We start from the raw sequence: 23642 nt of genomic DNA on the forward strand, positions 1-23642 counted from the left end.
CCGGATTTTGTCGCTGGTGGAAAAAATTCAACAACTATTTAAGTTCGTGATATTATATGTCATGTTTGTAGAAAAAATATTTTTTTTGAAAAATTTCATGATACTCCTTCCGTTCTCTCATAGTTGAGTCATTTTTCCATTTCGGAAAATTCCCTTATAGTTGAGTCATTTCCATATATAGTATTTTTTTCTCTTTCTTACTTTACTCTCTCTTACTTTATTCTCTCTACTTTATTCACTTTTTACTTTATTCTCTCCACCTTTTTCTCTTTTTTACTTTTTTTATCTATTTATTTAACACACTCAACATTTATTTCTTAAACTACTTGCTGAAAAGTTTCGCTTCTACTATGAGGGAACGAAGGGAGTATTTGACTCCAATATCACTAAATAATATGCCCCGTCGAGATTTATAAAAATGTTGAATTTAATACTCCCTCCGTTCTATAGTAATAGAGACATTTCATTTTGCGCACTCATTTTTAAAAAATAATTATAAATAGTTAAAGTGGAGAAAAAATAAAGTAAGAGAGAATAATATAGATAAGACTCTTCTCTACATTATTATCTCTCTTATTTTACTCTCTCTTCACTATAACTATTTAATATCATTTTTTCAAAATGAGTACCGAAAATGAAATACCCCTATCACTATAGAACGAAGGGAGTATATAATATTCTATTTTGCAGTTATTAATCAGTGATTGGGGTTAATTATTCGATAGAATGGTTAACATTTTAATAAACATTTATTAAATTAAAACTTATCCCAACTCAAATTTTGAATTCCCCAAGTTCAAACGATCATCTGAATTGTGGGCATGGCTTTTACAGCCGTAAGTTTCAAAAGGCAGTGCCTGTCGTTGACTACCTATTCAAAAAATTAAAAGATTAAAAGCCTAAAAATTACTATAAGCAAAGCAGGAAAAAATAAATTTCAAAAAATAAATTGTTATCGTAAGCTATAATCATGTGCAAGTTGTAGCAGTAGCAGCAAAAAGAAGGCTCAGACCTAGAACAGCTATATTTGGATTACATGTTTCACAGTTCTGCAATAATATTCTAAATCAATTTTCTTGTACAGTCAACAGCCTCATTAGCTAACACTGAAGTCAAAATTTGTCCTAAATTTTGCTCATTGATCAAGTAGTCTACAATATCTGGACGTAAGAGACCACAAAATCTCAATCGATCACCTCGTCTTCTGATTCTTTTCTCGATATTAAAGATCAAAGTCGTTTGACCCATTATCGTACTTACTGCCAAGGGTTCCTCTTCCTTGTAATTCTTTTGGAGCTAGTCGAAGTGCCAGATTTCTGCAAGGGTTTGGCATAAGTCAGTATGTGATGGTGAAGTTCTGATATTGCCATCACTTATTATTTATTGAACATAGTGTGGCATTGCATACCGATTTGGATCTCTTGGTTTTCCCACGGATTCGATTCTTGGGAGACTTCAATTTGTATATCCGAACCATCCAGTGATGAGTGGTGAAGACCTAAAGACGAGACACATACAAGGAGAAATAAGATATTAGAGACCTACACAATGACACCAACAAGATAGAGCTGCAAAACTAGTATGAATGTCTAGTCATCTAAACTATCATCATAGGAAACTATTGTAAAATTTTGTGAGAACGGAACTTTACCTCTTCAAAGTGAGTGAGTTTGAAATGCTTTTTCCCGATTTCAGTGTTCCTAACCCTGTCATACCCTCTACCATCTGTCTCTACAAACCTACAAGACAAACAAAATCATATGGCAATTTTTATGTGGTAGGAGAGATCCATATATAAGACCGATAAATACGCACCTGAAATATGAAAGTTTGTACATGAGGGAGTTGAGCATGGTTGGAGTAGCTTGAGAATCAATCCGGTACTGACCGTCTCTCTGTTCAATGCCAGGATAGAATTAGTTAAACAAACATGACATCGAATAATGGCCTGAATGGAAAAAAACTCCATATCATTCTAGACAAAACCACACACACTGCACATTAGCTATACTTGGATTATGAAGAAAGACGAGAAATTAAAAGCAACACCAAATTGACAAAATCAACCAGTACAATGACTAGAGACATAATATGTACAAACAAATAATTACATTAAAAAAACAGAATGCAGCTATCAACTACTCACCAAATAGTCAGGTTCCTTGATGTGAGGAAACACACCTCCACCAATCCGAACCATCCACAGAAACTTATTAATGTCATCACTGGGATATCCAACAAGACCTGAGATAAAGAGACAGCTGTCAGGATAATATTCTCCTTGATTAAGAAAACTCTCTGACAAGTGATGAAGACAACCTCCGAAAACAACCAAAACATATTTTACATCCAACGAGCTAAAAATGTCCCAAGCTGCCTTTTCTGGAGATGACATTGCAGTACCAACAGTTGCAATATGTGTGTTGTTCCATGTATTATTATCAACAATAACTGTACGGTTAGCCATAGCAGTTGTTTGGTAACCGTAGTCCCACCAAGACGCAACCTGGACCAAAATAGCAGCAGCAAGAAGACCAATAAGCTTGTTTCCTAGTTTGCAATGTTGTCAAAGCAGTATAGCGGTTCATGGCGGTTCGCCCAAAAAATGCCACAGGGATATAGCGTATCGGTATGGCGGGATATAGCGGTCATTAATTAAATATATAAAATAATATTTATATATTCATATATAATTCAAAAAATTAGAAAATAATAAAAATATAACATTAAAAACTCTAAAAACATGTAATAAAGCATAAAATAGAAAACAATTATATAAAAGTCTAGCAATTAAAGTCTATAGTTCAAGTTTTCAACAAAACATAAAACCATGATAAGCTCAATAGACATCAATCATCAAGCTCAACATAGTCTTCTAGCTCATCATCATCACTATCATCGGCATCCATTTCATCTTCATCCTCCATTGCTTCATCCTCTTGATCTCCACTTACACTATCCTCAAATTCTTCCTCTTCCGATTCTTCATCTACAAGCGCAAGCCTTTTCCTTTTCCCTTTCCCTTTTCTAGGTATGATAGGTTCTTTTTTCTTAGAAACTCTAAGACAACTTGAACTAGATGTAGAAGATTCTTTCCTCTTCTTTGACCTAGTATATGTCCTAGGCTCTCCAACACCCGAAGCCTTATACACCATGTTTCAATCAAGTGTATCATCGTCATCATGAACCAAATGATTACCACCATCAATATCATCATCATCATCATCCAACTCCCCAACTAGCCACTCATTGCACTCATCAATATCATCGAGAATAATAGGATCAAATTCATCGGTTACACTAAGCTTGTTCCTATCATGCAATTTTTGGTTATATTTCACATAAACCAAATCTTGCATCCTCTTATGCTCGAGCCTATTTCTCTTTTTTGTATGAATCTACAAAATAAATATAATTAATCGGCAGATTGGGGTGCAGATTGTGAATAGGAGGGGCCGTATGGCTGGGCGGTGGCTGAGTCACTGAGTGGGGCTGGAGGGTGCTGGCTAGGCTGCAACAGGCGGCGGCGGCGGGGGCGGCGCAACAGTGGCGGCGGCGCGACGGTGAGTGGCAGATTGTGGAAGGACTGAAGGAGTAGAGATGAAAAGCGGCAGATTGGGGTTGTGGAATTAGGGTTTAGAATTATTAGGGTTAGAATTATTGGGGTGGGCTGATTGGGCCTATGCAAAATTAAATTAAAAAATAAAAAGCCCAATAAAAGTCAAAATTAGCACCAAAAAGTCAAAATTGGGCTAAAATACCGCTATTGCGGGATATGGTAGCGCTATGGCGCCACGACCGCCTCGGGTATGGCGGCCGCCACATAAAAATGCTACGTATCGGTGTGGCGATAGCGTTTTCATTAAAAACTGATATGCTATAACGCAATATCCCCGCTATAGCCGTTATTTGACAACATTGCTAGTTTGTAATAAAACGCTCATTATTTGTCACAGAAAAGCTCAGCGGACAGAAATTAGTATTGTTTCGTGCTGAAGTCATCAAGTAAAAGGGCCAGGGCATTTTGTGTGAAGTGGCAAGGCGTGAACATAGACATATGTTGTACTTAGACCAAGCACAGCCAGGTTCAGAACCTCAAATAGAACCAGAGAGGATAATGAGTGCTAAAATTTTACTTCAAAAGTGGCTTTGAGTGATTTTGAGCATTTAAACTAAGTACCACCACCAGAAATAATCCTCTCCCATCTCCCTGACAGTAAAATATCTCATATTTGTATATCAAGCTTCACAAACACAGGTAGATTAACAATAAGAAGATATAATTTATATATCTGACCTAGCAATGAAACTTATGCCACTGACATCTGTTGGGGTCCTAAGGGCAAACGAATCAGACCACTTTACCTTGCTAGTAAGGAATAGTCAAAACCGCCAATTCTACTATTATCCATTTTCAGAAAAATTATTTTTAACAATCACAAAGCAGTATCGAAGTAGAAGTCTAAGCTGTACAGCCACAGTTACAGATGTACACACGCTCAAACACCTAACCTTGAAAAAAGAAAAGAAAAGAAAACAAAGAATTGCATAACCAGCAGAAGGATTAAGTGAGAACTTGTAATTGGCATGAAAGAAATCAAGAGGCAGCCTAACTACTTACTTTATCATCCACCTCAGTGTTATGGCTCAACCAAGCATATGCCTCTCTGAAGTCATCAAAGACATGGAGACCATCATGAGAGCGAGAGGTTAAAACAATTGATGGAGCAGAATAAGCCTCTGCTGCAACCCACACACAATGAACCTACAACAATAATTATTCTTAATCATTTGAAAATCAGGTCAGAACCTGAATACAGCACTAGTATACACAACAATGATACCTACGAACTCCATATTTAAACGGTCTTACACAATTTTGAGATTTCATTCAACTAGGCTAAATACACAGATGACCAAGATAATATGTAATGAAGTAATAATCACATACTCCCTCCGTTCCCTGTTAATAAAAGCATTTCTTTTCGGCATGGAGTTTAAGAATAGTGTGTTAAATGGATGGTGAATAAAGTAAGAGATATGAAGAGAGAATAAAGTAAAAGAGAGAGTTACTTTTTGCAAAAAATAGAAATGACTCAATTAACTTGGAACTTCCCAAAATAGAAAAATGACGCTATTAACATGGAATGGAGGGAGTAAGACAAAGCGGATCAGCAACAATTTCCTCTTACAACCATAATCCCATAGACACCTTAGACATTGCAGAAACATTGTAAAAATATAATTGCTTAGCAATGTATCATATGCATACCACATAAAATGCTCCAAGCAAGACAAGTAAGAAAACAGCCATCACTGAAGTCTCCAGGGGCAAGACCAAAAGCCTCTTTTCAACCCGGGATACAAGAGACGGTTTTTCTATGTTTTCCTTGTCCTTCTTTTTACTTTTCCTCGAAGATCGTTCCTTTACTGTGTCCTCACTTTTCTCAGACTTCACATCGTTTTGAGTAACTTTGGCGGCATCCCCTGCCTAGTAAAGATCAGAAAATTTTCATCCTAGGTTAGTTACAGGCCATACCAATCACTTGATTCACTTGCATAATGAACTCACTTACATTGTCTTGGGGGTTTTGTGTTGTACCAACCAAGTGGAATTTAATTGATCTAGTAAAAACGTCAAAAGCTTCTGAAAGGGCAATACCAGACATTATACAAGCTGCAGGAGCTAGTACGAGCATTAGGCGTACCTACCACATTGTAACTTAAGTAATTTAGTTCAGGAGCAGAAAATAAAACAGCGCCGTGATTGAGGTATGTCTCAACTATGCATACCATGACCCCTGAAAAATATACTGATGTAACAATATAGAGAACTGCAAAGGAGCTTGCATCAGACAATGGCAAAAAGCATGCCTGCAAATTCCAACACAGATTATTATAATTAGTATTAGTATTAAAGTAAAAAGGGGAGGAACAGAAACATCACGTCAGTTAAGCTTTCCAAGGGAACAAATAATTGAGAACTTACAACAATACCAGCGGGAACCAAAAATGCTAAAACATTGATGTCCATAAAGTAAGATGGCCAAGTAGGGGGCTGATGTTCACTGACGCTTGCAATGATTGGTATGTACTTGCTTGCATAGGTTCTGTTCTCCATTTACATGGGATAAACAGCCAAAAATATATTATTAACAGTTGCAGAAATGATAACAAAAGAAAAAAAGTTTGCTTGCATAGGTTCTGTCTCCAATTTAAAGGGAGAAAAGAGCCAAAAGATAATTAATAGCAATAACAATAATTCTGAGGGACAGAAAACAAAGTCTGTGCAAATATGCTTGGGGTAGGTGGTAGCATATTGCAAAACATTTGGAACAAATATTATTGGGATCTTTCACCTCAAACTTACTTTTCAGTTTTCACAATTAGACCTTTTGAAACAGGAATCTGAATATAGAAGTTATGGTTTTAGGTTTTACAAACAGAGTAAGAGTATGGCTTTAGGAGGAAGTTTTATTGCACCAAAATCTACAAAGTGTGAATTTTCATACCAATACAATTTTATGTGCCTTGCATTACTGAAGATGGAAATGTTATGTCTCCAAGTTATTTTACAGCTAGCAAGTAACTTTTAGTTTGCTTTGTTTGGCTGTTGATACATGCAAGCTGAAGCTGGCAGTCAGCCAAAATAATAGTATGATTTTTCTCCTAATCTTATAGAAGAAACATCAGCCCATGGTGCTTAGATATTACTGAGGTCAATTAAGCAGGACAAAGCTGGAAACAGATCTTTGAAATAAATATTGATGAAAAAATATACTCCCTCCGTCCCATAAAAATATGTACATTTGAAATGGCATAGGAATTAATGCACAATTGGTAAAGTAAGAAAGAGGAAGAGAAGGGTAGTGTCGTTAGTGGATAGTGGAACCCAAATCATTATTAGTGTTCAAAGGGTTGTAATGGTGGGCCACAGTGGTGTGGTATAAGTTGTAAATACATTGATGTATATGGGTAATGAGTAGGGGACAATTTTCCATAAATGGAAATGCTCATATTTTTATGGGACGGACGGAAATAAAAAGTGCACATATTTTTATGGGACGGAGGGAGTATGTTTTGATGAACTCCCTAGATGATAACAATATTTAGACTTTAGAATAGGTAACAAGTCAAAAAGAATGGCTTTAAAAGCCAGCATACTTCTTATACAGATAAATCAGGTATCTTTTAGTTTGAAAAGCCATTTACCATGTATGAAGTATGATTTGAGCAATAAATAGCATACTACACATATAGAGCAACTTACGGATCAAGTAGACTCAGACTTCGTCCACTCCAGCCTTTTGTCGGGCTGGATGCTACCAATGCTATTAGCACAGCCAATACAGCAACACACAAAACCCTTAACATGAGAAACAATTATAAGTGACTTGGCAAAAAAAAATCCAAGTCTACAAACTGTCCTATAAAAAAAGAACAGAATTTTTCACACCAAAACCCTGTCACATTCTAATTAACTGGATAGCCTTAGCACTACTACTATAGAGGAATGCACATAAGTAATAGAGAACAGAAGAAAATAGAAAAAGGGTGGTTAGATATGATGCTTCATATTTCTCATGCTGTAACAAACATCAGCGATAAAGTAGAATTTAGAGAAGATACTTACATCCCAACTGATACAACAAGAGTAACTGCTACTTTGAACATTTGCGGGGTCAGAATTCCTTTGATATAATAGACAAGTGCCACAACATGTATTATGATAAAGACCTGAGTATAATTGTCAGAAGAACCATTGCTTAATAATCTGAGAAACAGGGATAGTGTCTAAGATCTGCTGCCACTTACAGTAATACAACTAATAAAACCAGGTGAAACATTTCAATAACTAGTATGACTTGTGATTTGTGAAGAAGCACATCCACAGCAAAAGTATAAACTTCATATCAAGAGGGGAAGTCATTCTCAAGACAATTGACATACATTCATCTGTAATCAAGATGGTTTAACTTTCAAAATGTATTAAGCGAGAATGACACCACACTCAAATAGGGGATCAAACCAGTAAATGAAAACCTTCAATTCCTTCAATATTTTCCAATATATTTTGGGGATATTAATCTAGAAAACAAATACTAATATTTATGACTCTTGGTATATGCCTTAATTTTCTAAGACTTAATACACTTATGCATGAAGAAGAAAGAGAGGGAACACCCAAAGATATTGTTGACTCATTTGTGTGGCACAGCTGCTGACAATAAAGGCATCATGGCAATTTTGTAGAGTAAGGGATTCTGATACTTTCCTGGAATCTATATAATATTCAGGTCCAAACCTCAATTGTTGATAAATGTTTACTTCAAAAGTTTTTTTTATGTCCTAGAACTAATAAAGCATCCCTTGCCCTTCCTAAAGTTATTTTTTGCTTCTTTCAGAAACCATGATACCGCTAATGAAATATGGGCAAGAAAGTTCTGTCGCACACTTTATAGAATTTCTCCCTTAAGGCCTTAACAAGAAATTCCCAAATTCCACTTCATATCTCTCTTATAGTTAAATTCAGAAGGAAATCCCAGTTCCACAGAAAGAGCCAAAATGAGGTTCCTAAGTCCTAATAATTTAACTTTATCAGCATTGAGTTGCAACTACGACATATACTATATTTCCCCTTTACTCTAACCGCAGTTCTTATGTTCAACATCAGAACTAACAATTACTACCTCCGTCCCTGAAAGTTTGTCCCATTTTTCCATTTCCGTCCGTCCCACAAAATTTGTCCCATTTCACTTTTTACCATTTTTGGTAGTGGACCCCATATTCCACTTAACTCATTCCTACTCACATTTTATTATAAAACTAATATATAAAAGTAGGACCCACATTCCACTAACTTTTTCAACTCATTTTTCATTACATTTCTTAAAACCTGTGTCGGGTCAAAGTTGGACAATATTTGGGGGACGGAGGTAGTATAAGCCAAACAGTGGAAGAAAAAGACCTCACAAGTTATAACTCAAGTAAGCAATATTATACATTCGTCATTCTACATCAGTCTAAAAAATGCACGTAGTCCAGCAGTAGATAGCAAGATAATGGATTCTGCAAACTCTGGAATTCGAAAAGCTTATATGCAGATTTGAAGCATGTTCCAGACTTCCAGCATGAAAAGACATCAGGTATCAGGGTGAAAAACACAAGAAAACTACTCGTTGCAAAAGAGATTTAGAAATTGGACAGCTAACCAAGAATGACGCAAAATGCTCAGATGTCATGACAGCATTAAAACCAACAACAGGCACCAAAGCTGCTAGCAATGTTCCCAAGACGACCTGAACACAGAAATTTATGGTCTTGGTGAAAACAATGATAGACTAGGAAAAAAATAAACAAATATGAAGTACATCTCCAGTAAGGCCACAGAAAATAAACATGTGCTTCATATCATTTTATGGTAATCATCAGGAGCATTGTCAAATGTCCGGTCACCTCTAAAGCAGGCAAAGTGTTATGGAAGGGAGGGGAAAGAGGAATTACCCAGAAAAAAAAATGAGTCATTCTAATTGGTAGTTTTCAAGTTTATTTATGTATCCCAAATCACATGGCCTTAATCTTATCCCTCAAGTTTTTACCTTAAACATCTTATAATAAAGGATCCTACTCTCTTGAGAGAGACCAGAAATTCAATTTCATATCATCATATGATAGTCACGAGGAATGGGATGAAAACTTATGTTTTTGACAAATAATTTAAATCCCTCCAAAAATTTAGATTAATTGGCATTTTATTTGGTGAAACAATATCTAAAAGAAAAAGAAAAAACTAGATTGATTATGAGCCAAGTTTAACTTGTTTTCTCTGTTTCCTACAATGTTTGAATTTGATTTAAGAAGGCACCAACTCAAGAGCTTAATCTAAAGAGTCAGTTTTTCGTCATCTCTAGAGCCTGAATCAATATAATTTCCATTTCTCATCTAGACATTTACATTAGATAAGGAAATCATGACAGGCTGGTAAAATAGAGATCTACAAAGTGGTCTGCCATGATTCCCAGGCCATGCTTACCAGTAAAACTCTGAAAATACCAAGATCAACCATTAGCTGTTCAGCCATGGAGAAGGGTTAGTATTTTATTTTATTTTATTTTATTGGGATATCCTCATGAAAGGATTAACAATATTAGAGAAGAAGCTCTAGATGAGACAAATATCTTCTTTCCAAAGTAATGTTTAACGATTCTCTCGCAAACATCCTTACCTTTTGTAAGGTATAAAAAGGGTTATCTAATCATCACAGCGTTTAAATTTTGGCTCATAAGAACCCATTCATCATCACAATTACCAAATCATTCATAAACAATATGCTATAAGTACAGATACACAAAATACTTACAAGGGGGGCATAAGCAATGTAGAGGCGTGGAGAATAGCGACCAGTTACTATGCATAGCAGCACATGCATTGGGATGAGATTTATAATAAAGGTGTACCCTCCCCAGGAGCAAACCTGAAATGATATATGAACAACATGAACACTGTCATTGAGCCTGAAACAATAGCTGAAAAGGGGAGAGCAAAAACTTCAGCAACACACGTACCATGTAAAAGTATGCAATTGCATTTAGTGTAGCATAAAAAAGTGATCCAGTGTTCAACGTCTGCAGTGAATGAATATATATCAAGACATGATTCCAAATTAGCTCGCAGAAGTACGAATATCAGGTGCTCTAGTGTTCGTGAAAATAAATTCTTTGTCAGGAGAACACTAGTAATTCAGAAACAACACAGATTGATATCTCACCTTTATATATAGATAGAAAGTGAAGATCAAAGCAAATATTGCAACTGCTTCATTGTCATAGCTCCCAGCCACAGATCTAGATATATATGATGGCACCTGCAAGAAGAGAAATAAACAATTGTACAATAATTTCCCACAAGGATATCTCAAAAAAAAACAAAGGAAAAGACGAAAGAAGGTGATTATCATACATAAGCATCTGAGTTTTTGTTACTGCCAATTAATTTGCATCATAGCCTCTGATAATTGGAATTGGAAATAAGTATTCTTCGATGCTACACTGATCCCCTATTACATTTACATGACTTAATGTTAGAATTAGTTAACCAAGCTAGATTTGTAAACTGTAAACTTTGATGCTATACTGCTGCCCATGACCTTACTTTAGTAAGTTTTCTCTTCAATGGATACTGAATGCAACTGCTTTAACCACATTAAGTACAGGTTAACTGAACCATCACATGTTTTAAATCAGGGCTAAAATCAACTACATACGCATGGGAAGCAATTACAGAACATAAAAAGAATTACATGACTGTATGATGTGATTGCAAAAGCTAAAATACAAGATAACGTGTTCCGGATCTACACAAAATAACTAAACAAAGAAATTGAAAACATAATACCATGGCCAGAAGAGCTGCAGCAGTCAAGCCAGCACCAGCACCTTTAATTTCCTAGACAAAACATATACCTCATCAAAAAACATGTCCAATAAAGATTCCCTGGTAAAGTCCATTAGCCTAGGCAGCAGCCACAAGAAGAGAGGCAATAGATTTATAAAGAACCTTAGTTAGAAGATATGTGGCCCATGAAGCAAAGGCAGAAAATACAGGAGCTGTAAATACACAAACAGTTTCTACTGATAGAGGAATATTAATGGAGTTCAGTATCCTGCCAATAAATTTAAACAGATCAATAAGTGAAACAGGACTATAAGAAAAACAAGGGCGGTGTTATTAAAAATGATTTTATGAAAATCGAACAACTAAAGCTTCTCTGATGGATATAACCGCATAAACTAAAGCTTCTCTGATGGAAATAACCGCATAAACTAAAGCTTCTCTGATGGATATATTGTTATTTATAGAGAGCCAAAATATGTAATCCATACCACCATAAAGTACCCGCAGTTAGTGTAAGCCCAGGGTATACAGTTCCCCCAATCACACGTCCAAGAGGATACCTTGCCAAGATTTCGAAATAATGTCAATACAGCAAAAATAGGGCACAATCATAAAATTTTCCCACAAAACACAAACTAGGTGTTGCAAATAACGGAAATTACCATGTTCGGTCGTCAAACCAATTCCAGAAGTCATATACTCCACTTTTTGTAAGAAACTGTAATCATCAAGCTTATGTCACTAAATTTTGCTTCATGCAGACATCAAAATCCAAAGAAGGATAGGAAATGTAGATTTGACATATAGAAGAACCCAATGTGGGTCATCACAGATGCAATGAATTCTCCCATATGGAAAGAAGAACCCAATGTGGGTCATCACAGATTTTGCTTGGTACATGTTAGAAAGAATGTTTTGCAGAATCACAAAGGTATCATGGTCAAAAGACTTGTTTGGAAAATTGGTATTGCTACCAAGAAGCGCAAGTTTAAGATCAGACGTCGTTTACTTCGAAACGTCAACAACGAGGCTTTGCAGTACCTTGATGCCGTGGAGTTAGAAAAATGGAATCTGGCGTATGACAAACACAAAAGATGGGGTGAGGTTTCCACTAATATGGTGGAATCTTACAACAATGTGTTGAGAGGCGCAAGACAACTCCCAATTAAAGCTTGCATTGATATGATATTCTGGATATACGGTTGGACAATCCCGAATTGGCGCAACACTCGGTGTGGCAGGTGTGGCTCAGCCAGATTCCAACAAATAAGCGTTGTGATCGACATCCATATAGGACGACCGGCATCACAACTTTCCGGCAACTCCCGGTGGAGATAAGGCCTCCAAATAAACTACATGTGATACAAATTTTTCAAAATAATTTCCATAAAAACAAAAAACAAAAAACCAAAAACATTTTATAAATATATGAAGTACCTGATTAGGATGCATCATGGAGAACTGATCTCGGAAATTTTCAACACAATGTCCGGGTGCTTTTACATATGACGCCGGGCCATTCCATCTAAAAAATTTAAATTATGAGCGAAGAACACGAAAATTGATGAACATTAAGTTTAAAAACGCAATTAATGAACAACTTACGCGCTTGCACATGGTAGATAGTCTGTATGCACGGGATCTAGCATCCTCGGTCTAATATTTGGGATTCTCTCCCAAGCCCAAAGTTGTAATAGAGTTAAGGCTCCCCCTACATCCGTCCTCTGACCAACGGCCGCTTCACACAAATTGTGGTACAAGCAAGCAAGCGTCGCCCCACCCCAGCTATATGTAGAACACCGTTCTATATCCATGAAAAAGTGTAGGTAGAAGAACGGAATTTTATTTCCGGTGGCGTTGGGGATCATCAGACCACCAAGTAATAGCAGACAATAGATACGAGCCCGCTGAGCATATATGTAGTGTTCGTGGTCATTAGACAGCTCAATCCTCAATTGGCGCGATAAGCTCGTCTGCTTAAAAGCCATTTCCTTCAACTCGGATGCTTCCGGTATGAATCCTAGAAAATCCATACACCTGTCCGTCCAATATCCCGCGTCCGTCGGGGGGATGTAAGTTGTCAGAGCCTCTCCATCAACTTTCAGGCCCCATAAGACCTCCACGTCTTCCAGTGTCACAGTCGCTTCACCGACTGGAAAGTGAAACGTGTGAGTCTCTGGCCTCCAACGTTCAATCAGAGCTGTGATAAGATGGTGGTCAATTTCTTTTGGTTTACCACACCTTAACATACCCCCAAACCCCATCTGGTCCACTATTGTCAAGACATGTTGCTGGATGGGAACATCCCAAATTTTTCCTTCAAATCGTCGGCAGCGTACATCTTCGGATGGAACTCCTGCCCATATGTTGTTAGAGACGTGTTGTCTCTGAAAATATAATACAGATGGATCCGCAGGACCACATGCAAGCCGACGACGAGAGGTTGAAGATGATGCCATAATTTACCTACATAATTCAAATTCAACAATAACCAACCATAACATTTAATCCAATTTCATAAACCAAATTCAACAATAACCAACCATAAACCATTTCAATAATTAGATACAATTTAATCCAATATCACAAAATTGAACACCAACATCAAATAAGCAAGTTACACAACATTGCACATTCAAAATCATAAACCAATTCACCTACACAAAATTAACAATTTCAATTAACAATTCGCCCAACCTACCAATTTCAATTTTGCCTAACCTAAACAAATTTAACAATCTAAACTAATCAACCAAAACCCACATAAATCAAAACAATTTGCCCAATTTTTTAGCTATAAAAACCCTAGGGTTTAGGCTTATAATCAAATTTATACACAAATTAACTTAAACCCAACACAATCCAACATAATAATCAACAATAATATCATTCAACCAATCCAAAATGCATAATATTTCTACTCAATTCACAACCCATTACAAACCCTAGCTATCCACCAATTACTATAATTATGTAAAAGGTAAGCATACTAACCGAATAAAATAGATGATGAATGTAGGCCGAAATCACGGAGAGAAGGCGCGCAGCTGGAGAAATCGCGAAGGCTGTGTGTTGTGAGGTTTTCGCGATTTGGGGGAGGAACGCCTGGTATATCAGTCTGATTAAACACGCCACTCAGAATGGCGTTTTTCATGATTAAGTAAATACGCCACTCCGGTTGGCGTCTTTTACAAAACGTCAATATGTTCGGCGTTTCAACAAAGAAAACACGCCATTTACAAATGCGTTTTTTATTTATACACGCCAACCAAGTTGGCGTGTTTAATCGTAATTACAATCCGAGAGCATACACCCAAAATACGGCACAAGTATAAAACGCCATCATCGTTGGCGTATTTACCTTAAAACACGCCAATGACGTTGGCGTATTTACTAATAAAAACGCCAATGTGGTTGGCGTTTTTCCCATTTGTGAAATAGATAACAAAATGGGTATATTTACGTAATATTTAGTGTAAACTCCCCCATAAACCCGATTTTCCCCTTTATCACCTGCGCAGAAAAAAAATTAAAACAAAAAATAAAAAATCAAAATTAGAAGATATAAATCGTCGATTCAGCTCATACACTAGAAATTAACGAATATGCACTTTACACTTTACACTAGTAATTCAGAAACAACACAGATTGATATCTCACCTTTATATATAGATAGAAAGTGAAGATCAAAGCAAATATTGCAACTGCTTCATTGTCATAGCTCCCAGCCACAGATCTAGATATATATGATGGCACCTGCAAGAAGAGAAATAAGGATATCTCGAAACAAAACAAAGGAAGAGACGAAAGAAGGTGATTGTCATACCTAAGCAACTGATTTTTTGTTATTGCCAATTAATTTGCATCATAGCCTCTGATAAGTGGAATTGGAAATAAGTACACTTTGATGCTATACTGATGCCCTATTACATTTACATGACCTAATGTTAGAATTACTTAACCAAGCTAGATTTGTATACCTTAAACTTTGATGCTATTCTGCTGCCCTATTACATGACCTCACTTTAGTAAGTTTTCTCTTCAATGGATACTGAATGCAACTGCTTTTACCACATTAAGTACAGGTTAATTGAACCATCACAAGTTTTAAATCAGGGCTAAAATCATTTACATACGCATGGGAAGCAATTACAGAACATAAAAATAGTACAAGACTGTATGATGTGCTTATTGCAAAAGCTAAAATAAAAGATAATGTGTTCCGGATATACACAAAATAACTAAACAAAGAAATTGAAAACATAATACCATGGCCAGAAGAGCTGCAGCAGTCAAGCCAGCACCAGCACCTTTAATTTCCTAGAAAAAACATATACCTCATCAAAAAACATGTCCAATAAAGATTCCCTGGTAAAGTCCATCAGCCTAGGCAGCAGCCACAAGAAGAGAGGCAATAGATTTATAAAGAACCTTAGTTAGAAGGTATGTGGCCCATGAAGCAAAGGCAGAAAATACAGGAGCTGTAAATACACAAACAGTTTCGACTGATAGAGGAATATTAATAGAGTTCAGTATCCTGCCAATAAATTTAAACAGATCAATTAGTGAAACAGGATTATAAGAAAAACAAGGAAGGTGTTAAAAATGGTTTGATGAAAATCGAACAACTAAATAATTGTCAATAGAAATAACCGCATAAACTAAAGCTTCTCTTAAGGATATATTGTTATTTAAAGAGAGCCAAAATATGTAATCCATACCACCATAAAGTACCCGCAGTTAGTGTAAGCCCAGGGTATACAGTTCCCCCAATCACACGTCCAAGAGGATACCTTGCCAAGATTTCAAAATAATGTCAATACAGCAAAAAAAGGGCACAATCATAAAATTTTCCCACAAAACACAAACTAGGTGTTGCAAATAACGGAAATTACCATGTTCGGTCATCAAACCAATTCCAGAAGTCATATACTCCACTTTTTGTAAGAAACTGTAATCATCAAGCTTATGTCACTAAATTTTGCTTCATGCAGACATCAAAATCCAAAGAAGGGTAGGAAATTTAGATTTGACATATAGAAGACAAAACACTATGTAATACAAAAGATGGTCAGTCTTCTATGCTGTGAAGAGGTTGAAACTGACTTAAGTTACAACACGTATAAAAATACAACTTGATGCAATGGTGTCCTCAGAGAACTTAGATAACCAAATTTATAGAGAAAAAAGATGAAAAGTTTAAGTTTACCAATTCAAAGGTTGGCCTAGCACATCAACCTCGCAGACATGATCTGGGCTACGCTATTGTTTTAACTTTTCAGTGTATGTCGTTGTCATATTCATATTCAGTTCATATTTGGAGGAGACGGGGTCAAAACCAAGTTTCTTGAACATAATGAAAGCCATCTCTCTTCCACATACAGATCATATACTATACTTTTCTCTTACGCTCATTGCTCTGCTCTCCAAATCAGCATTTCTGTTTTCGAACTCCCTTTAGGGTTAAGCGTGTTTTTTCAATGTCAGTATAAATGCATCCAACTTTCTTATACTTTTTGGTTAATTGCAATTATATTATCCCAAAACTTGTACCCTACAGGATACATCACATGTTAGGAACTTACGATAAGACATCTCCTACTACTATTTCAATTGACCAATTTTAAGGGTTTTTAGATCTTTAGAAACCTGAGTGCCATATCAAACATGAGATGGAAATACAAGAGAAAAGCACCCCCATGAGACAAATATGCTATTTCTACCACCAAGATAGCCAAGAACCATTATATGAGCAGCTTATGGAAATTATTAACAAAAAATGTGAGAACTTATTATTTTTGAACTAATCCGACCAATATAACGCATTAATAAGTTCTATTCATTTGAATCTTCCTACAAAGTACACCCTCCGTCCCTCTCTAAGTGACACATTTTCCTTTTTAGGATATCCCACCTTAAATGACACATTTCTTAAAATAGAAACAGCATTCTCTACTTTCTCTCACTCGTACTCTATCTCCTATCCACTTAACTCACAACAACACTACATAAAATCCCGTGCCAAAAAGGACGCTCCCCTTAGGGTGGGACGGAGGGAGTACAGTTTATCACTCGACCCATGGGTTTTAGAAACACACCACATTACATGAATGGTGATTTGCATTTGAATTCCATTGAGAATGACAAAAAATAAAAACTGAACTTTTATAGACCTACACAATTTTGTTTATCATGTTGATATCGTACCAAATGCAGACATTAAACCCATTTGGCAAGTTGTAGTGTAAGTAACTTTTCCTTTACGTCAAAATTCTCCCACTCAAAACACGTCACAATGAAACAAGGAAAGAAGCAAATTCATTTTCTTACACAAATTAATCATGAAGAATACCATAAATTTCATAAAAAAAACACCACACTAACCTGCGTCACTCTGTAATTGAAATAAGGATCGAATTCATGAATCACACTCTCATACTTTATCACCTGCGCAGAAAAAAAATTAAAACAAAAAATCAAAAATCAAAATTAGAAGATATAAATCGTCGATTCAGCTCATACACTAGAAATTAACGAATATGCACTTTACACTTAGGGTTCGATCGATCAAATTTATGAATTTACACAAATGCGCATGAATGAGTGGACGCAGACAAAGGAGTAGGATTTACTGAGAATAGACGGATCGAGAAAGCCATAACGCCGATCAGTAACAGAACGGCAAAGGAGAGCACATTTCCGAATGCGTGGCGGAAAGTAGCGGATTGAGAAGTCTCCTGGGCGGCCATCGACGCTGTTGAGTGAGAGAATGAGAGTGAAGGCGGGTTTTTGAGTATTGACTTTACACAGGACACAAATATGACTTCACCACGCACATTTGTCCTTAAGATGATTAGGTTCAATACATTTACTTTAGATATTACTATAAAAATTCCTTATTTTTTCTCTTAGATCTCCTAAGGCCATCCATAACGCGATTGCTATACCGTTCCTTAATTATTCCTTAAACTACTATTTCCGGACCTCACTGTACTTTTTTATTTTATTCCTTAACTAAGGAACGGAACCTGCAACCCTCCGTTCCTTATCCGTTCCTTAACCGTTCCTTAAATTACAATCATTCTATTTAATTTTTTATTTTTATTTCCAACCCAATTCAATTAAAACAAACACACTTCATTAAAAAACACACAACATAAAAAAAATTACAACTTAAAATTTAAAAAAATAAAAAACACACAATTAAAATCCTAAAAAATTAAACGTTGCATAATTTAAAATACAAATTTAAAGAAAATAAAAAAACTACTCCGCCGGATAATCATCCCCGAAGGCGGTGGAGATGCAATAGGAGGCGGAAGGCCAAGTTGTGTTGCCATATGCACAATTCCGTTCCACCAGGCTTGGTATTGGGAGGGCGAGAAGCGGGAAGTGTCCGCCATTGTGGCGGTCATGTACACCACCATAAGGGTGTTCGAGCCTCCCCCGAGCCCGATCCCGAGGCCGCCTGGCTTGATTCGCCTCGGCCCTTCCTCGTTATAGCCGCCTTCGCCGCCTTGGTCCCTTGCGGCTGACGGCGCCCATGGCTGGATACTGCGGCATGGCTGGCCGTGCCCACAAACTCCTGCGGTGCACCCTCTTGTGCGCCGCTGCCCTCACCCCCGTCACCAGACGAGTATTGGTCACTCGTCGTGTGCTTTGTGCGCTTTGAGGTTGAGCCCGAGCTAGAGCGGACACCGCCGGCCCACCTTTCCTCGTCCTTGACGACCTGCCAAATATCAACATATTTGAATTGTTTACCGGTGTCCTGGTTGTAGACGCGCAAAGCCGCCCTCAGAATGTCGGCTCCCGAAGCTTCGGTTTGGTAGTGCGCCGCTTCAGTCGAGTAGATGCCGCAGAATTTTTTGATCTGTTTATCGACTCGGCCAAAGTGAGAGCGGAGCATCTTATATGTGCGCTTCCGGGACCCTTTCGGCTTAATCTGGTGGTAGATCTCGGTGACCTTTTCCCAGAAGCACTTGTTGGGTTGTTGATTCCCGGCGACGGGATCGTACGAGACGGTGATCCAGGCGTTGTACACCGCCGTCGTTTCGTTGTTGCTGTACGGATGCCGGCCTAGATCCTCATCTTCCTCCTCCTCGCCAGCCTCCGACTCCGCCCTGGAGCTTCGCCCGCCTCGGCCTCCTCCCAAAGTGGGTTCAACGGGGAAATCCTCCCGAATTTGGGATAATCCCTGCGAATACCGCGGGGCGGAGGGACGTGCGTATGCGTCCACGTCAAAAGTGGGTGGTTAGTACCCACCCGGCGTCGCCGAACCCTGGGTGCCCGGCGTCAACGAACAGAAACCACCCAGTGTGTTGTACATGGTCTCCCAATCGTTAAACGTGTTGAGATCCCACCCGCCGGAGCCGCCACCGCCTGAGTTGCTGTAGCCGGACATTTTGTGATGAGATGTTAGATGAAAATTGGAGAGGAAATGAAGTTGATTTAGGAAGAGTAGATGTGTAGTTGTGTTGAAATGAAGATGAATTAGGAGTATTTATAGAGTAAAAAAATTAAAAAAAATAAAAAAAAAAGAAAAAACGGATATAAACGGTAATATTACCTTTTAATAAAAAAAAAATTAATTTTTTTTTAAATTTGAATTTAAAAAAAGATTTATTGCGTCATCGCGACGACACCCACTCGCGGGCCGGTGAGTGGGTGTCACACATGGCGCAGGGGCGCGCCACGTCGCCATGGTGCGTGGCATGACAGCCCGTCCCGCGTCTCGCAGGGACGGGTTACGGGACGAGATGGGAACGGTTCTAGGGCGGGACGGTGTGCCGCAACGCGTCTCGCGGGCGTTCCGTCCCTCCGGCATGGAACGCGGGACGGTTCCGCGCCGCGTTGTGGATGCTCTAATCGAAAATGTTCATGGTGAATATTTCGGAGCTACTTTCAACTCTGAGTTTCCATATGCTGCAGAAACAATGATTAGCATTGTCACTAAATTTATTAAAGATATAAATGTGTAAATTAGTTCATTTATAGGTACTTTTGTATAGTAAATTATATAAAATTGATACTAAAAATTAAAAATTATTAAAAAGAAGTAAAAAAAAAGGTGAACTATTAAAAAAAGGTTCTTCTATGATGGGTTATAATATTTTCGGTCCCTGGACAATTTTATTAGTACCGTTGTACTTAAACATACTGTAGAATCACGTTGTATTTACTTTTGCACTGTTCATAGACATACTTGCCCTTCGTGATTTTTTGTTTTTGTCATTCTTTACTTAATTTTTTTCTTTTTTTTTTTCTCATTAGTTTATTCTGATCTTGTAACTAAAATTGTGAATTTGAAATCAAATTAATTTTAATGATAATAAAACAGGTCTTCTACCTCTAGTTAAAATTTCAAGCCGGTCGTTTGGACCCCAATCAGAATAAAAGTCGAGACTACGTAAGGCAAAAACTTAGAGAACACTCTCTTCTCTCTTCTCTCTCTCTCTCTCTCAATATAGACGACTCTTACACTCATGGTAGGTATTTATAAGTTATCCTTTGACCTATTTAAGTTAATAAATGAATCAATACTATATGAGTCTTTTTTCCACAAGTTGGGAGCCCTAACCCAACAAATCTTCCCCTCACAACTATGTGGAGAACCTTACCATTCCGACAAGATAACAACAAACTTTAAACTTGCATCATGGCAAAATCTTGGTCATCATTTGACCAAACACATAATGGTCATAGCTAGTCTTCGTGTAGCCTTGTTGCCTCATCACGGACTCAAATTTCTTGTACCATTATCTCGAAGCTTGCTTCAAACCATACAAGCTCTTTTTCAACTTGCACACATAATCTTGTTTACTTCCCTAAACCAGTCTGATTGCTCCATGTAAATTTTTTCAATCAAATCACCATGAAGAAATGCCGTTTTCATATCCATTTACTCAATATCCAAATCAAGGTTTGAAGCTTGCCCCAACACAACTCGGATTGAAGACATCTTTATCAGGGGTGAAAAAATCTCATCAAAATCAACTCCATCTATCTGACTGAAACCTTAACAACCAATCTTGCCTTGTATCTTGGTTTGAAAGAGTTCTCTTCTTGTTTCAGTTTGTAGATCCACATGTTCTTCAAAGCTCTCTTACTCTTCGGTAACAGCATCAAATCAAAAGTATCATCATCATGAAAAGACTTCATCCCATCTTTCATTGCAAGAAACTTTTTTTGCTTGTCTATATCTTCCATAGCTTCTTCAAAGTACAGGGGCTTTCCCCGTCAGTCAAGAGGATATACACACTTGAACAATATCTAGAAGATTGTTGTCCGTCTCTGGTAGATCTTATAGGTTCAACATCTTGTGGATCGCCATTATCAATATTTGGAGGATTTTCCAAATTTTCATCTCATTGGTAATCAGCAAAATCATCAAGCGGCATCTCAGCTTCAACTGCATTACCACCAACTATAGTAGGCAAGTGTGATATAGAACTTGGATCAATATCAATGATGTCATCATGAGAGTGAGAATTTGAACTCTTAGCCTTATCAATATCATCCATAGTCTGGTCTTCATAAAACACCACATCATTGCTTCGTATTACCTTTTTCTCAGCAGGATCATACAATTTGTAACCAAACCATATCCAATCTAGATGCACTGTCTTGCTTTAGCATCTAACTTTGACTTTTCATTTCTAGGAACATGAACATATATTTTGCAACCAAGCAGCCTCAAATGATCATAAGAGGTGTTTTCCTCGGTCCAAACATTTTCTAGAACATCACCCAGCAAAGCAATCGTATGAGTCAAATTAATAACATAAGAAGCAACAGATAAAGCTTCTCCCAAAATGACTATGGAAGTTTCAACTCCAGTAGCATGCATCTGACCCTATTCATCAATGTTCTGTTTATCCTTTCAGCCAATCCATTCAACTGAAGCGTCTTTGGTGGCTTCTTCTAGTGTCTAATCCCTTGTTACCTACAATACTTCTCAAATGGTCTACGGTACTCACCATCATTGTTGTCCTGATGCACTTCAATTTCTTTCCAGTCTGTCTTTTTGCTAAGGCCTGAAACTCCTTGAACTTGCCAAACACTTTATCTTTACTTCTTTAGTCTTCAAGGAATATACCCATAGCTTCGTGAAATGATCATCAATAAATGTCACAAAATAAAATGTACCACCATTAGTTTTTACCTTCAAAGGACCACAAATAGAGTGAACCAAATCTAATAAATTTGGTTGCTGGTGAGGATGATTAGTTTTGAAAGATACTCGATTCTGCTCCCCTTCAAGGCAATGAGAGCACTTTTCAAAACTAGAACTTTGAGCACCTGAAAAAATATTCTTCTTCGTCAAAGTTTCAAGTCCCTTGGCACTAATATGACTTAACCTCTTATGCCACAATTCTGGTGAACATTGTTTTCCAACAACATTCACTAAGTCATCTGAAATTGAAGTTTCCAACATATACAAATTTTCCTTCAATTCGAACCTTTAGCCAATATCAGGGACCCTTTGTCGATCTTCCATTTTCCATCAACAAAGTTATTTCCATAACCATCACTATCAAGTGTCCCCATAGAAACCAAGTTCAAGTTGTTGATTTCTGGATTACAAGATAAACACTAGTCGGGCATAATACAACCCAAAAGAAGGAATACAGAAGAAAACTGAAAGGAAATTACAATATTGAAATCGAAACAATAAAACCATAAATTCAGTAGTAAGTCGAGTCGCGGAGGCCTCTGTCCGCAAGATGAGATACGCCCCAGTAGTAGTGCTCTCGGATTGGCTTTCGTCTCTGATGAAGCAACACCGCTATCAGAGCTTCGGCGAACGGGATGATGGTGAGAGCAGAGCTTCGACAAAAGAAATAATGCTTAAAGAGAGAGAGTTTATGTTATGAGTGTAGAGATTTCAAGAATATCTTGAAATTTCTTGGTGTTGAGAATGCAAGAGTATGCATCACTATTTATAGGCAATGCGGAGGATATGAAGTCAATTTTTCCATTAAGGCTGATTTGTAACGGTCGGTGGTTACAAACGTTACAAATGTCAATCTGTTAGGTTTAGTATACTGAAAAGCATGTTTCGAGCAAGTTTGTGCAAGTTCGCACGAATAGAATCTTGCTTGTATACGGAAAAACTCTACAATCCACTATTAACCCGATTCAGTATTACTCGAGCAGTTTGCACGAATAAAATCAGTATATTATTACATTGTGTTTACTTGTGCGTTTATAAGATGTTTTATAAATATTTTAATGCATAATAAGTAAAC

At 37.3% G+C, this 23642-nt stretch overlaps 1 protein-coding gene across 3 annotated transcripts; it reads right to left on the bottom strand.

Moving 5' to 3' along the window:
* Positions 1-931: 931 nt before the first annotated feature.
* LOC121779566 (dolichyl-diphosphooligosaccharide--protein glycosyltransferase subunit STT3A-like) lies at positions 932-18217 on the bottom strand. 3 transcript variants are annotated; one of them, XM_042176915.1, is made up of 23 exons: positions 18027-18217; positions 17779-17841; positions 16290-16345; positions 16116-16187; positions 15826-15931; positions 15664-15714; positions 15055-15150; positions 10566-10625; positions 10361-10474; positions 9213-9299; positions 7634-7737; positions 7271-7366; positions 5990-6110; positions 5794-5874; positions 5577-5708; positions 5273-5491; positions 4622-4765; positions 2320-2506; positions 2147-2244; positions 1816-1895; positions 1652-1739; positions 1409-1498; positions 932-1316 (listed from the first exon to the last, which is right to left on the bottom strand). In XM_042176915.1, exons 1-23 carry the CDS (start codon positions 18141-18143, stop codon positions 1257-1259), a joined length of 2322 nt encoding a protein of 773 aa, XP_042032849.1. In that variant the 5' UTR covers positions 18144-18217; the 3' UTR covers positions 932-1256. The 3 variants fall into 3 exon arrangements, with proteins under 3 accessions (XP_042032849.1, XP_042032848.1, XP_042032847.1); XM_042176914.1 differs by lacking the exons at positions 15055-15150; positions 15664-15714; positions 15826-15931; ... (2 more) ...; positions 17779-17841; positions 18027-18217 and adding exons at positions 10769-10864; positions 11395-11445; positions 11557-11662; ... (1 more) ...; positions 12057-12112; positions 12436-12497; XM_042176913.1 differs by lacking the exons at positions 15055-15150; positions 15664-15714; positions 15826-15931; ... (2 more) ...; positions 17779-17841; positions 18027-18217 and adding exons at positions 10769-10864; positions 11395-11445; positions 11557-11662; positions 11883-11954; positions 12057-12322.
* Positions 18218-23642: the final 5425 nt, after the last annotated feature.

Source organism: Salvia splendens, chromosome 19 (genome assembly GCF_004379255.2).
Source record: "Salvia splendens isolate huo1 chromosome 19, SspV2, whole genome shotgun sequence".
In the NCBI taxonomy this organism is placed as follows: Eukaryota; Viridiplantae; Streptophyta; class Magnoliopsida; order Lamiales; family Lamiaceae; genus Salvia; species Salvia splendens.